The sequence below is a fragment of the Ochotona princeps genome, chromosome 6 (genome assembly GCF_030435755.1).
Source record: "Ochotona princeps isolate mOchPri1 chromosome 6, mOchPri1.hap1, whole genome shotgun sequence".
Taxonomy (NCBI): domain Eukaryota; kingdom Metazoa; phylum Chordata; class Mammalia; order Lagomorpha; family Ochotonidae; genus Ochotona; species Ochotona princeps.
Window position 1 is genome coordinate 37,322,188 of NC_080837.1, and position 15,830 is coordinate 37,338,017.

General features: G+C 54.6%; 1 protein-coding gene across 1 annotated transcript; it reads left to right on the top strand.

Annotated features, from left to right (window-relative positions):
- The first annotated feature begins 329 nt into the window (after positions 1 to 329).
- RHOV (ras homolog family member V) lies at positions 330 to 3,302 on the top strand. The gene is made up of 3 exons (XM_004578168.3): positions 330 to 1,675; positions 1,849 to 1,907; positions 2,099 to 3,302. Exons 1-3 carry the CDS (start codon positions 1,468 to 1,470, stop codon positions 2,540 to 2,542), a joined length of 711 nt encoding a protein of 236 aa, XP_004578225.1. The 5' UTR covers positions 330 to 1,467; the 3' UTR covers positions 2,543 to 3,302.
- The last annotated feature ends 12,528 nt before the right edge of the window (positions 3,303 to 15,830 follow it).

Below are 15,830 nucleotides of genomic sequence, written 5' to 3' on the forward strand. Positions count from 1 at the left end.
CGGGCCTTGTCTCTCTTTTTTAAAAAGATTTTATTTTCTTGAACGGCAGTTATACACACACACACATCTTCCATCTGCTGGTCCAGTTCTCGAATGGCTACAATGGCCAGGTTTAGCCAAACAGAAGCCAAGAGCTTCAGCCAGGTCTCCCATGTGGATGCAGGGACTCAAGCACTTGGGCTACCCTCCCAGGCACATTAGTAGGGAGCTGGATGCATTGACTGTGACACAGCCCCCTGTCTTCTTTGGACTCAACAGATAAAGGGATAAAAGGAGAGGGGAAAGGAAGAGAAGGGAAGTGGAGGGAAGGGAAGGAGAGGGAAGGGGAGAGAAGGGAGGAAGACAGGCACAGCTCTTCAGACTTGGGTTGTGGATTTTCCTGCTACCAAGTCTTTGAGAAACAAAACTGTTGCCTTTCTTCATATCCATCACCTCACTTCCCCACACTCTCGAGGCCGACTCCCTGGGCCTGGGTCCTCCCAGGATCTCTGTTGGTAGACCGCGTTGGGGCCCAGGGAAAGGATTCCCCGCCTGGTGTCACCAGTGTGGCTGCAATAAACAGCCGAAATTAGCATCTCGGGTTCTGGCTTGCTCTCTGGATGACCTTTCTGTCTTGTCTTACTTTGCAAACTCCTTCTAGGGCAAGGACAGTGGGTGGCCCCGGCCAGCAAGCATCTGCAGGTGGCTATTAAATACTTCAGATGGTGACCGAGATAATTGTGGCTATTGCTGGGATTTACACAGCAGCCAAATAGGGACCTGGCCTCCAAAATCCTCCCCAGCTGGCTTCCCACTTCCTTCAGTGAGTGGAGCCAAGATATTGAGTCTGGTTTCCCGGGGGCTCCCAGCTGCGGCTCTTCTGCCAAAGCTAGGCGACTCCACAGCCCACAGCCACCTGCTGTGTTCTTAACAACTCAGATTTCTGTGTTATTCAACACATTCCTGTAGTCACAAAATTACCCCATCCTGACTTTTAAACACTCGTGTAAACAGACGTATGGCTTTTTTGTCCTAATTTGGAGAAGGTTTAATCGGAACATGTGTTTGAAATTTGCACCTGCTCGATGACGTGTTCTGTAGCGGGCTGCCTCCTGCTCACAATACATCGCCGCCGTCCATCTCCAGCAAGCAAGATGCCCAGAGCTCGGTGTCGTCATTTGGCGAGGTTTTGTCCTCGTACCTGACTGGGTGCCCTGAGCGTCAGCTCTCCGCCTCCTTTCCTCCCCGGGCCTCCTTAGGGCGCGCGGCCAAAGGAGGTCCGGGCAGGTGGGCGGCGCCCGGGGCCGCCGGGGACATGCAGATGAGGTGGGCGGGCCCTACTTATAGCCACGGGTCAGCGGCGGGCGAGCGAGCGAGTCAGTGCATCCAGGACCGGCTCGGTCGGAGGCAGGTCCAGCATAAGCTGCTTTCCCTAGCGCCGCGGAGCCTGGTCCCGGGCTGGCCCCTCTGCTGCCCCCGGAGCGGGCCATGCCGCCGCGGGAGCTGAGCGAGGCCGAGCCGCCCCCTCTCCGGGCCCCGACCCCTCCTCCGCGGCGGCGCAGCGCGACCCCGGAGCTGGGCATCAAGTGCGTGCTAGTGGGCGACGGTGCGGTGGGCAAGAGTAGCCTCATTGTCAGCTACACCTGCAATGGGTACCCCGCGCGCTACCGACCCACGGCGCTGGACACTTTCTCCGGTACGTTCAACGGCGCTGGGGCTGCGCGGCTCCACCGGGGGCGGGAGGGCGTAGGAGACCCCAGGGAAGGAGGAGGGGAACGGCGGGGAGCGGGTCCGAGGTGACGCTGCTGAGGCCTGGCGGGGCCCAGGGCGTTCTCCCTAACTCGGGCTTTCCCCGCCCCGCCCCTGCAGTGCAAGTCCTAGTGGATGGCTCCCCGGTGCGCATTGAGCTCTGGGACACGGCGGGACAGGTGAGAAGCTGGGTGCAGCCTCTGCTAGTAGTCTAGGGCAAGGAAGTGGCAGTGGGGGAGGTGGGCTATCGGACGGAGAACCCCATGGGGGAGCAGGAAGGGAGGAGGCTGGGATCTGCAGAGCCACCGGAGAAGCCGATTGATGCTGCTGCAGTGTGGCAGGGAGATTCACCCGAGCCTTCCCGCCCTAGGAGGACTTTGACCGGCTGCGCTCGCTCTGTTACCCGGACACCGACGTCTTCCTGGCCTGCTTCAGCGTGGTGCAGCCCAGCTCCTTCCAGAACATTGCCGAAAAATGGCTGCCGGAAATCCGCACCCACAACCCGCAGGCACCCGTGTTGCTGGTGGGAACCCAGGCTGACCTGAGGGACGATGTCAATGTACTGATTGAGCTGGACCAGGGGGGCCGCGAGGGACCCGTCCCCCAGCCGCAGGCTCAGGGCCTGGCTGAGAAGATCCGGGCCTGCTGCTACCTCGAGTGCTCGGCCTTGACCCAAAAGAACCTGAAGGAGGTGTTCGACTCAGCCATCCTCAGTGCCATTGAACACAAGGCCCGGCTGGAGAAGAAGCTCAACGCCAAAGGTGTCCGCACCCTGTCCCGCTGCCGCTGGAAGAAGTTCTTCTGCTTTGTTTGAGAATCCCATTCTACCCGCTACCCCGCTGTCCAAAGGGGGGAACAGTGCGTGTAGCTAGCGATCCACAGGAGGCCAGAGACTTCTGGAACCTGGGGCCTGGCTGCCCCGTGGGACTTAGTTACCTGCTGGACGCTGTGGGGACCTGGGCCTCAAGCTGCTCACTCTGCTAAGCCAGGGTGCTCCTGGGGCCTTGCATTAGGCAAATAGTTCCCCAAAAAGAAGCCAGCCCTTGGATTTGCATGGGATGCTACCTGCACTGTCAGCCACCCCGGCTGAGCAGTCTGGCATCCAGTTCCCAATTTTGTTCACACATAGGCTTGCCGGTCAGCCTAGCTGAATTAGGACCCCTGCCCCAGTCCCTGCTGGACCCAGGGATGAGGAAGAGCCTGGGGCCAGCTGGCTGGAAGGCTTGGAGGGCTGGAAGGACTGACAGACATGTTGGGATGGAATGGGTGAAGCAAAGGCCGGTGAGGAATGGAGAGATGGAGCAGCGGGCAGGGGAAGCCTGGAGGTGTGGGGCTGGAGGCTGGGCCTGAGGGCCGGGGCTGGAAGGAGGAAGGCGAGGAGCGGGGAGAGCAGGAGCGCAGGCTGACACCTGGGCTGCCCTCAGCCCTTCAGGCCAGGGAGGGCGGGGCTGGCCCTGGGACGATCTGGGTCTCAGGGCTCCCCAGGCACTGCCCAAACTGGCTGGGCCAGGAGCTGGGGCAGGAAGTGAGAGGACGGGCTCAGGCCAAGGAAGGGGGAGGAGCTGCAGATGAGAGCCTGGGGGAGGGGTGGGTGGGGGTCAACCTTCTGGCGAAGGTCACACCAGAAAGGGAGAGCACTGCAGGGTCTACAAATAAAACCTTGAGTTTCTGAAGCTGCTGCCCACTGTCCATCCTTTCCAGATGTGCCCTCTTGTACTTTGTCAGGGTCCCATGGCCTGGGTAGAAAGATGGGCGGGACACCAGAGCACTGAGGCCTGGTGGAAGGGTGGGGTCTGGACAGGGTGGGACTGGTGTGATGGGAACTTCCTTGGTGAGGAGGGGGGTGGTGTGGGGCTCCCTGCTCACTTGGGGCTTAGCCGGTTCCCAGGAGAGCAGCGTGGGAAGCAGCCCGGGAACGGGTTTCCCCAGGTGTCAGCGCCAGTGCTGCTTTCCCATGACCTCACCGGGTAGGTGGGGCTCGTGCCCTCTTGCTCTCGCTCAGCATCAGCTGGCACAATCCCGAGCCCTCGGCTCCTTCTGTCCCAATCCTTCTGACATTGCACAGGGCCCTCCCTCCAATTTTTAACTTAAACACAAAGGAAACCCCCAAAACAACCTTAAACCACAGCCCACTGGCCACAGCCCTTGCCCTTGGCTTGGTTGGCCCACGTGATGAGCTGTGCCAAATGGCAGCCTCGCAAAGCTGGCCCAGTGGTGGTGAAGAAGGGAACCATGAGTTTTGTCCCAGAAGTCCTGCACAAATGCAGATTCATTGGGAGAGAGGCAGAACGGCAGACGACACGACCAAGAAGGAATGTTTGAGCTCACGCAACTTGGGCGAAAATAAACACAGATTTACCATAAGGAAGCAGGCCCCAAGAAAAAAGAGCGGGCGCTCAGGTGAGAGCTGGCAGTGCTTTGCCTGACTGTGAGTCCTGCCCAGTGTTATTGCTGAGGCACACCTGGGACACCTGTGCCGACATCGCTGGGCCAGGTGAGCTCTCAGGCCCATCCTAGTGCACTGGGCCCTGCTCCCTCAGCTGGATCCAACAGTCGTGTGGAGTGTGTGTGTGTATGTGTGTCGAAGAGTAGGGCCAAGGGACAGAAACCATAGCCAAGTGAAACTTCAGATAATCCCCAAGATTGTCTACCTCCTGCCCCGCCAGGGCCTGCCTCCGCAGAGTCCTTGCCACCTCACCTGCTTGGTGCCCATGTCCTGCTGAGCTTCCCCAGAATGGTCAGGTCCCTGGAGATGTCTCCATGAAGTGCCATGACAAGCTTGATACTTGAACCCGGACTGACTCATTCCCCTGAGGGGCTGAGATCCAGATTCAAGTTCAAGACCTGATACCATCCATGACCTTTAGGCAAAAATCATTTCCCTTCTTGGTGCTTCAGTTTCTCGGTTTGAAAATTGAGACTGAGGATTCTGGACTGGGTTATAGGCTTCCAGACTGTTCCCAGGGCCTTGGAAGGGGAGGAAAGCCTGATCAGGGAAACTCTCTGCTCCCCCCGTTCAATTCCCTTAGGGTACCGAGCCATCCCTGTCGCTCAAAGAGAAACTTTGGTCAGCATCTTGCCTCTCCTGCTGGATCACTGAGCCTGGCAAGGCAGCTTACCCCACCCATCCTGTGTACTGTTCTTCCCCCAACCCTTCCTTGGCTCCAGACTGCCCCCCAATTCCCGATGTTTAGGAATAGCTTCCAGCTCCGTGGTTCAGAATCCAAGGCCTTTTCGCACCTGACACCAGCCTGTCTGCTGGCTTAGGCCCGGGTATCTCCTGCCTTGCTCACTCCAAGGCTTGGTCTTCCCCACAGTTCCTGCTTTTGGAAGCTGACCCAGCTGCCCTCTCTAGCTCCTGCTTTGTCTTCTGCTGCCTTGCTCTTGGCTCCACTAGTGCCCTCACTGTAAGGAGTCATTCCAATATCCTTCCCTAGACCCTTCGCCATTCCTTCTTCCTCACAGCTCATGAAATTCCCGCCGGCCTAGCTACCCACCAATCAGATGTAACCTGGCATTCCACCTGAATCCCACCCCCCATCTTCCAGCCCCTCCCCCAGCCCCGCCCACTCACCAATCATCCCCAGGCACTAATCCCCTGGGGCCTGCTCCCCAAGACCTCCCAATCCCCGCCCCCAACACCTTGCGGGCCCACCTGCATAAAAAGGCCCCAGGTGCTTCCTTTTTCCCTTTTTCTCCTCCTGATTTTCACCACCTCTACCCGTTCCTGCCCCGTTGGAAAAACCTCCTAAGATACCTCGTTGCGTCTGGTGTGTTTCAGCTCAAATCATCCCTAGGCATTCACCTGCAGGCGCCAATCCCCTGGGGGCCTGGCCTCAATCCCTCCCAATCCCCACCCCCTACACCTGGCTGACAAAAAGCCCTCCCCCCCCAGGTGCAGCTCGCTCTCTCTCTCCTCTCGCTCTTCTTTGCTCTCCCGTCTTCCTCCGGCCTCCCTTCCCCCCTCCCCTTCCCCTTTCCCTCCACCCTGTTCCTGCCCCGTTGGCATAAACCTCGTAAGATACCTCGTTGCGCCTGGTGATTTCAGCTCACGGTAAAGAACCAGGTTGTGGGAATTAGCTGCGCGTAATAATATCGTAATAATATCGTAATATTGTATGACTAGAACTCTCCAATCTTTTTAAATAACTAACACTCACAGCTCCCAACACCTGGCTCGCGGAGCCCAGCTACAGGCTCCAGCTGCATGGACAGAGGGAGCCCTCTGCCCCAGTCCTTTATGCTATCATGGAGTCATGCAGTCAGCCAAGGTCACTGCTGGCCCTGGAGTACCTAGGCTGAGGTTGGCGGCAGGCCTTGGCTGAGCCAGTATCCAGGAAGCCTGAAGGCTGTAACAGGAGGGGTCGGTTTTGCTTCCAGACCCACTGGCTCGCTCACACTCTCTCAAATAAAACCTCACTTTAGCTTTCTGAGTCAGTTTGGTTACTTTTTCTCTGTCTCTTTTTGCTTCATTCTCCACTCTTCTAAATCTATATTTATTTTTTAAAAGATTTATTTATTTTTATTGGAAAGTCAGATTTACAGAGAGACAGATAGGAAGATCTTCCATCTGCTGATTCACTACCCAAGTGGCCACAATAGCTGGGGCTGAGCCGATATGAAGCCAGTAGCCAGGATCCTCTTCTGTTCTCCCATGTGGGTGCAGGGTCCTAAAGCCATGGGCTGTCCTCGATTGCTTTCCCAGGCCACAAACAGGGAGATGAAAGGGAAGTGGAGCAGCCAAGATATGAATTGGTGCCATGTGGGATCCCGGTGCATGTAAGGAGAAGATTTGTAGCTGCTAGGCTACCACACTGGGCCCCTAAATCTACATTTAAAGGAATATTTGTTATATTCATTGGATAAGTTTATGTTGCCTGTACATACATGCTTACATATGTCCTTATTAATGTAAATTTTTAAAAAGTTTTAAACCTCCATTCTCTTTTAGATTGAAAGGTGAACAGGAGTAGGGGAGGAGAAAAAGATATCTTTCATTTGCTGGTTCACTCCCCAGATGGTCATAACAGGTGGGACTCAGGCTGAGCCAGGATGAAGCCAAGCTCTGAATGCCATCTTGGTCTTTCACATATGTGCAGGGGCCCAAGCACTTGGGCCATCTGCTGCTTCCCCAAGCACATTAGCAAGGAGCTGGATTGGAAATGGAACAGTCAGGACTCAAATCAGCACCCTTATGCAAATGGCTGGCATCAGCACAGGTGGTGGTTTAACTCTATGCCACAAAGTCTGCCCCTTTGAATATTTCTTTAGGTAATTTTTGGTGGTCATGCTGCGGATGCGATTTTTAGTATTTTCCATTTAGAATGCTAAAGTGTTCTTTCTTTTTATGATACACTCACCATGAGACAGTAACAGCAAATGAACAAATGTATGTTTGCTCAGTATTTTATACCTATCTGAATATCCATTGCTACATCTGCATTTGGGAGTGTTTGGGTTGTTTTCATGTGAAGCCAGGGCCCCGAACACTGGCCAGCCAGCGATGCTTACAGGAGCCCACGGGTTTCTATGTGACACTGGGCATGACTAGGTGTCCAATAAATACTAGATGATGTCAGGAGAGTACCTGCTGACGTTCAGCTCCTGCCCGTGTCTCTCAGCCTTGGGTGCTGAAGCTGAGTGTTGTCTTTAGGCAAAACTCTGAGTAACTTCGTGTGTGCGCGTGATTGGGTGGCTGGTGCTGGCATGTGGGTGTCTGTGTACTCATGCAGCGCACCCATTCGGTGTGTATTAGACCCATCCGGGCCGTGTTCCTGAGTGTGAAGTCCGGATGGTGCCTGCCTGTGTGCACCGAAGCAGGGTCTGCCTTCTCTGACTGCGGGTGCTGGTCCTCGGTTCTGTGTGGATTTGTGTGGGCGTGTAGCAGCAGGTGCATCTGTGTGCGCTGGACCTGCGCAGGGGGAGAGCACAAGCGCACGCGCACCTGGCGGAACTGCGTCTTCTCTCCCTTCTCACAGCAACGTGGTGCCCAGGGCAGCGGTGCCACACCCTCCCAGAGCTGCCCGTTCTCTTGGGAACCAGCTGGGGAGTGGGGAGGAGACCGAGAGAGCTGACTGTGTCAGGAACAGCACCAGCCCCTTTTGCAACCATCCCAGCCCTGGAGCGCTAACCACAGAGCACAGGTCAGACCTGCCCACCGAGCCTACTGCCAGTAAACCTGCTCCTGGCAGGGCTGTGGCGGCAGCACCCTCCTTGGACCTGGGCCAGATTCTCCCAGTGAGCGGAACTCAGCGCAGGGGCCACATTAGTCACCATGTGGCAACAGCAGGGCCTGAATACCACCACCTGCTTAGGCAACCCCTCCCCCCCAGGAATGCTCCCCATAGCCAGTGGCTTGGGTGAACTCCAGTTTGCAGTTTGGAGATTGAAGCCCAGAGCCACGTGACCAAACCCTGAGTCCTGGGGTCTGCTGGCCCTGGTCCTCATCAGAGGCAGCAGGGGCCAGGAGATGGGGTCTGCCCTTCAGAAATGACTCTCTCGGAGGGCAGGTGGGAGGCATAGCATGGGGAGCACCTGCTGTGTGTGTGTGGGTGTGTGCATGCACTGCTGGTCTCCGGCTTTAGGTGTCAGGGGTACACTAGCACTGACCAGTCTGCCCCCTCCTCTAACAGGGCCTGAAGGAATGCCCCATAATGGAGATGATTGCAGACTTCATTGTTACTCTGGGTACTCTACTAGTAAGCTGGACAGTTGTCACTCTGGAAGGTGGGCTCAGCCACCGTCCCCAGCTCCACAGCCTCCCAGACCCCTCCGCTTATGATGTGCGTCCTTTCCCTTGGCAGCTGGGGGCAAGCAAAAGGGCTTCTCTGAGGCCCCCTGGGGGCTGGCACAGTAGACAGTGGACAGTGTAGAGCATACCAGGGCCTCTGGCTGGTGGTGGCATCCCGTTTCTGAGCTGTGCTGGGTACGGTCAGTCTCCACTGCTACTCATGGTGCCTCCCAGCAGAGCCTGCTCCCCCCCGACTCCTGCGACTGGGGAGTTTATCCCTGCACCCCCACATCCTGGCCAACAGGCCTTGAGCTCTGTGGCTCCCCTGTCAAGGAGTCTTGGAGACTCAGCCTTAGCTTCCAGCCCCATGCTGACCTGGTCAGTGGCTCTGGGCAAATTGCTGCTCCCCAAGCTGTGAAGCGGGGTGACCCTCTCCACCCCTTCCTGGCTCCCACAGGACCTGGCAGGAGACAGGAGCCAGCCAGGAAGCCACGGAAAGCCAAGAGAGAGGTACCATGCTGGTCCGTGTTTATGTGGGTGTGGCCTTTGTTTCCCAGCCTGCTGGGGCTCAGGGCCAGCTCCGACAGCTTCTTGGCTCGCTGTGCCTTTGTTCCACTTCCAGAGAAAGGACAGAAACCCAAGTTAAAAGCCTGGTCACCTGCAGCAGGTAAGACTCGCCAAGCCCAGAGTTTGGGCTCAGGGAGGTTGGCTTCCCAGCTAGGCTTGTGTCCCCCAGCCTGTGACTGTGTGACCCTTCTCTGGGCCCCCACTCCTCTCTGGCTCTGACAGCCTCCACTAGCTGGGGCCTATCTACTGAGACGATGCCATGGACGGAAAGGCCGGTGTAGTGGCACAGTAGGGTAAACCACTGCCCAAGACCATGTTGTGAGAGCCAGCCTCACCCATCCATGTGGAGGACGGAGCCGGAATCAGGAAGCACAACAAAGCGAGACTTTATGAACCAGAACCTGGTGGTCTACCCAGGTGGCAGTAGTTTATTTGCTAGCATGCATGCCTCTGCCCCAGGTCCTCACAGAGGAACTATGGGATTAGACTTTACCCAGCATTTGCTTCTGCTGGTTTGGCCACTAACATCCTATTCACCTAACAGCTCAGGTGCATCTATTGTAGCAGTTACACCAGCTGGTTGCTTATTCATAGCTAACCATCTTACTTGGAAAATGAACTAAATATTTACCTCTCACACATGGCATCCCATACAGGCAATGGTTCAAGTTCTGGTTGTTCTCCTTCCTGTTGAGTCAAAAGAAAAAAATAAAAGGATCTTGTTATGGATTCAGTTTATTTAATTTTTCTATTTTTTTAAAAAAATATTTACTTTTATTGCAAAGCCAGAGAGAAGGAGAGACAGAGGAAGATCTTCCGTACAATGGTTCACCCCTCCCAAGCGACTGCAACAGCTGGAGCTGAGCCAATCCGAAGCCAGGAGCCTCTTCCAGGTCACCCACCCAGGAGCAGGGTCTGAAAGCTTTGGGCCGTCCTTGACTGCTTTCCCAGGCCACAAGCAGGGAGCTGGGTAGGAAGTGGAGCTGCCGGGATTAGAACCGGTGCTCATATGGGATCCCAACTTGTTCAAGGCGCTATGCTATCACGCTGGGCCCTTTTCTATTTTTTTAAATAAATTTTTAAAAATTTATTTGAAAGGCACAGTTGCAGAGAGAGATCTTTTTCACCTGTTGGTTCACTCCCCAAATGGCTACAATAGGCAGGGCTTGGCCAGGCTACTGCCAGGAGCAAGGAGCTGCTGTGTCTCCATATGAGAGGGCAGGGGACCCAGGACCAGGGTCATTCTCTGCTGCTTCTCCAGGCCATTTTAAGGGAGCTAGATGGGAAGTGGAGCAGCCAGGTGCCCACATGGCATCCTGGCGCTTGAAGAGGGAGGACAAGCCAATTGAGCCATTGCAGTGGGCCCTGTGTGTTTTCAAAGTGGTTTTGTTGATTTTTTTAAAAAATTTTTTAGATTTTATTGGAAAGTCAGTTATACAGAGAGGAGGAAAGACAGAGAGGAAGATCTTCCATCCATTGATTCTCTCCCCAAGCGACCGCAACAGCCGGAGCTGAGCCTATCTGAGGCCAGGAGCCTGGAGCCTATTCCAGGTCTCCCATGCGGGTGCAGGGTCCCAAGGCTTTGGACCATTCTTGACTGCTTTCCCAGACCACAGGCAGGGAGCTGGATGGAAAGCAGGCTGCCGGGTTTAGACTGGTGACTTTATGTGATCCTGGTGTGTGCAAGGCGAGGGCTTTAGCTGCTAGGCTACTGTGCCACGCCCTATTTGTTTTGTTTTTAATGTTCACTTATTTGAAAGGCAAAGAGAGGGAAAGAAAGAGAAAACTTCTTTCTGTTGATTTAGTCTCCAAATGCCTGTAATGCCAAGCCTGGCCAGGCAGAAGTCAGGAGTTAGAATTCCATCTGGGTCTCCCATGAGGGTGGCAGGGACCCAAGAACCTGAGCCATCACCTGTTGCCTCCTGGGGAGGCATTAGTAGGAAGCTGGGTTGGAAGCCTAGCTGGGACTGGAGGCCAGCATTCCTGGGGACCCAGGTAACGTCCTCACTTCTGAGCCACACACTTGCTCCGCTGTCAGAGCTGTCTCCCTGACGGTGCAGCCTCTCCTTTCTGCTGGCTTCTCCCCACAGCTTTTCCGCAGCACAGGCTCGCTTCACCCATGCGCTCTGTGGCGAAGGCCTGGGCTCTTCTCACTGTCCACATGACATCTGCACAGCCCACAGCCCACCATCCACCAACACTGTTCCCTAGAGCACCCATGGTGCACTGGCCTCAGCCTGGTCTGGCAGGGCTTGAAGTCCCTTGCCTTTGGACTTCTCTGCATGTTACCTGCAGTGTCCCCAGCCACTCCCTGTTGGTTAGCTCCTGAGGTGTTGTCCCCAACTCCACTCTCTTCTTCCTCTTGTCAGTCTGCCCTTGTCCACCGCTGGCTCCATCACATCCCCAGGAGTTCCAGGGCCTCCCCCAAGCCAGGATCTTCACTGTGCAGTGTTCAGGGCCTGCCCAGCATGTTCCTACAGCTGGGAAGCACAAACCTGCCTGGAGGACCGAGTACTGTACAACACATAGGTTGGGTGCGAGTGTTTAGCCAGTTGGCAAGGCTGCCTACACCCCCTACCCAAGTGCCTGGGGCCAATAGCAGCTCCAGTTCCTGTTGTCATGGCTCAAGTAATCAGGCTCCTGCCGCTCACAGGGGAGACCTGGATTGAGTTCCTAGATCCTCTCTCTCTGTTTCCATGCCTTTCAAATTAATAAATACATTTTAAGAAGTTATAAATTATTACTTCACTCTTGGTCCTATTTTATGATCCATTTTGCTTTTTTAAAAATCCTTATTCATATTTTATGTCCATGGTATCTCATACTTTATAGAGACTTCTTCAAGGTGCCCTAAATTCCCTTCTATAAGGGAAGCCCTAAGCCAATAAAAGTCAAGTAACTGGTTATAAAATCAGTAACACCAGTCTCCATGTGCAACCTGCGGGTCCCTCACCTCCTGCCTGCTTCTCCTGAAACTGGCCCCTCCACTGGCCCTTTCGGTGGCTTTGCCACAGGGCTGCTCCCAGGATAGAAGGCAGGCGGGGGTGACTCATGCCGTCCCTCCTCAGCACAGCCAACCTCACCAAGTCTCGCACTATCTCCTCCCTGCGTGTCTGAACCTTTGTCTTCCTGTCTACTCACCATGCCCCCATCCCCCGACCCCCGGCTCCAGCTCAGAACTTCTCAGCTTATTTTTTTCTTAAATCTGTACATGTATATTTGTATGTAGCTTTTTATACATGGAGAATGCTTTTTCATAGTACAAAAGCAGTAGCTAGTCATTGCAGCAAGCACATGCAGAAAATGCAGATATATATGTGACAAAAGCCATTCATCATTTTATCAATGGGTGAGAACCCTGTGGATATTTGGGTAAATCTGCCTTTTTTACATGGCACGGCCCCCTGCCCTATTTTGAGCTCCACACAAGAGGCCTGTGTGTTTCTTCCCCAGTGTGATTTATTGGCCTTCCTGGTCTGGGGCTCTGCTGATGCAACCTTGGGAGCTGCTGCAGGTGCAGGAGGAGGAGGTGAGCTGACTGCCAAAGGGAGCAGCTGGGCAGCCCCTGGCTGAGGCCCCTGTTCCCGGGAGTGTCCTGGCAGCTGCCCAGGTTTTCATCACGTCTTGGTGGGTGAGACTGGCTCCCAGGTACAGCGCTCCTCACGCGGGGCTGTTTGTTTCAGTGGGCAAGGGTGGGTTTGGAGACAGACCAGTTTTTGCTGGTGTCTAATTGAACTATGGGGGGCACATTTGTTTTGGAGACGACTCCCCAATGTGCAGAAGACAGAATGGGTTCCAAGGCATAAGATGGTGGGGCTGCAAAGTTGTATTCCCAGAGGTCCCAGGCAAGCACCTGATCCTAGCATGAGCAGACCTTGTGGGGGTGGGGGTGGAGATTGGAGGAGGGGAGGCAGCTGCGTGGCTGAAGAGGCCTCGGCTCAGCAGCTAGATTGCTGCAGGAATGGGAACTGCAGATTGCCAGGTTTTCCAAATGATTGCAAGAAACTAAAATATGATTTTTTAAAAAAAATTGCAGTACTTGACTCTTTAAATGATGGCCATTAACTAAATTCAACCTGTTTGGATAACAGCGTGACTTCAGGCTGCCAGGGTGCTATCTGGTACCCACCCAGGCTTTACGGCCCAGCTGCCTGTGCCTCACATGGGAGCCTCGCCTTACTTCGGGCTTGCCTCCTTCCCTGGTCCCTCTTCCTGGGGTGACACACCCTGCTGACCTGGCCCTTCTATTTTTTTTTTTTTAAAGATGTATTTTATTTATTTGCAGAGTTATAAAGTGAGCAAGCTCCCACGGGCTGGCTCACTCTCCAATTTTGTAAGAAGCCAGAAGCCAGGGATTCAATGCAGGTCTCCCGAGCTGGTGGCAGAAGGGCAGCTCCCGCAGCCATTACCACCTCCTTGCAGAGTCTGGAATCGAGCTGCAACCTAGAATGGAACCCGAGGACTCTCATGATAAGATGCAAGATTTTTCCACATTGTCTCCACCTCTCAGCTGAACCACTGCCCCAGCCTCCGTGGTCGCTCATTACTGTGAGTACCTCCTGTGAACGAAGTTACCCAGGGTTTGTCTTCATGGGTAATGAGTTTATTTCACTTGGCGCAATGTCCCAAGATTCATCCATGTGGCAACATGACAGAATTTCTACTTTCTTTCTGAAAGATTTATTTATTTTACTTGAAAGAGTTATAAAGAGACAGAGAGATCATCCATCTGCTGTCTCACTTCCCAGATGGCTGCAGTGGCTGGAGCTGTGCTGATCTGAAGCCAGAAGCCAGGAACCTCTTCTGGGTACAGGGTCCCAAGGCTTTGGGCCATCCTCTGCTGCTTTCCCAAGCCACAAGCAGGGAGCTAGATGGGAAATGGAGAAGCTGAGACATGAACCAGTGACCATATGGAGTGTCAGCACTGGAGGCAGAAGATCAGTTTGCTACACCACATCAGAATTCCTTCTTCTTTAAGGCTGAATCACATTCCACTCTAAGTATTCCATTTTGTCGACCCACTCATCCATCAGTGGACATACAAGTCCCTTCCACATTTTAGCTGCTGTGAACAAGGCTGGATTTACAAACATCCCTTCAAGACCCTTGTTCCTCCATGAACCTATTATTCTATCTTCTTAATTCCCACAGTCTGATCAGCTTCTGCCTCATGCCAACAGCCCTTCCCTAGACACCCAGTGTCCACAATCTGGGCAAGACCTGACTCCCACCTGCGGCTAAGGGCAGGCCTATGTAGCCTGGTGAACTGTGCACTGCCTGTGTGATTGTAGAGAGCAGCAGTACATGTGACCTGGAGGGCCAGGGGAGCTGGATCATGGGTCATGTGGGAGCTTTCCAGGGGCAAAGGGATGTTTGAAGTAGGGACAACTGCCCGTGCATGGTTCCAGTGCTTCTGTGTATGCTGTCTGCATGACAGAGTGTCAGCCTAGGAAAAGTATAAGCTGTGTCTCAGCAATCACTGCTCCACACCTGCCACCTACCTGTGTACCTGGCAGAACTAAAGCTGGGCAGACAAGAGAGCATCGTGTCCTGTAGGGATGAGGATACCCCCTAGTGGCAGCAGCCAGATCCTGCTCCTGCTGCTAAGGCCCACAACCCGCAGCTGTCACCAGGGTTGGCCCTAGCCTGGCCTTTCCTTGCTTGATCTGTACGACAGCCCCCCAACCCCCATGACTCCCCTACTGCAAAGGTGCTCAGTTCACACCAACAAACACCTGTTAGTGCTGATTGCCATCCTAGGCTGTGGGACAGAGTTGAGTCATTTATCACCCCAACCCCTCAGCCAACCCAGAAAATCATTTCATAGGGTAGTGGAGGGGTGGCATGCGTTTTCAGTCTCAAAGGGTGGACGAGCCACAGGCGACACAGGGAGGGATTCAGATGGGCAAACACGGTGCTCTGTGAAATGGAACAAAGGGAATGAGCCCCACCCCTGCCATCTACTCCACATTTGTTAACTACCGCTGACCGAGGTCACAGAGGGAGCGGTGTGCTGGGACCAAGGGTGACTAAGATATCACCTGCTGCCCTGGGAACTCCCAGTACCCTGGGCAGACAGACACAGGGGTGCTCAGTGCTACAGGTTCTGGGAGTGCCTGTCCCGTGGGGGAGCCTCCAGCAGGGCTTTGAGGTTGGGTTGAGAAAACAGAAGGTGCCCCAGGCCAAGGAGCACAACAGATGCAAGACATAAAAGTGTTACCCAGGTGAAGGTGGCTCCCTGACCTGGGTGCTTGCCTTGGAGGAGTGTGCAGGGATGGGACTCAAGAAACTGCCCACTTCCGACTTCTTTTCTGTGCATTCACACTGGTTGTGTCTCTGTGGCTTCAAAGCAGCTCCCGGAGGAACTGGTGCTGTGGCGCAGAGGGTCAAGCTACAGTATGCCATACCAGTGTTCTTTATGAGTGCCAGTTGGAATCCTGGCTGCCCCCTTCCTGCAAAGCTCCCTGCTCAAGTGTCTAGGAAAGCAGCAGTTGGCCCAAGTACCATGGCCTCTGCTGCCCACCTGGGAAATCCCGATGGAGCTCTGGGCTGCTAGTTCCAGCTTGAACCAGTGAATAGAAGATTTAGCCTTCTGTATCTGTAACTTTCAAATCAATTGATCGGGCCCGGCAGCGTGGCCTAGCGGCTAAGGTCCTCGCCTTGAACACACCAGGATCCTATATGGACGCTGGTTCTAATCCCGGCAGCTCCACTTCCCATTCAGCTCCCTGCTTGTGGCCTAGGAAAGCAGTCAAGGACGGCCCAAGGCCTTGGGATCCTGCACCCATGTGGGAGACCTGGAAGA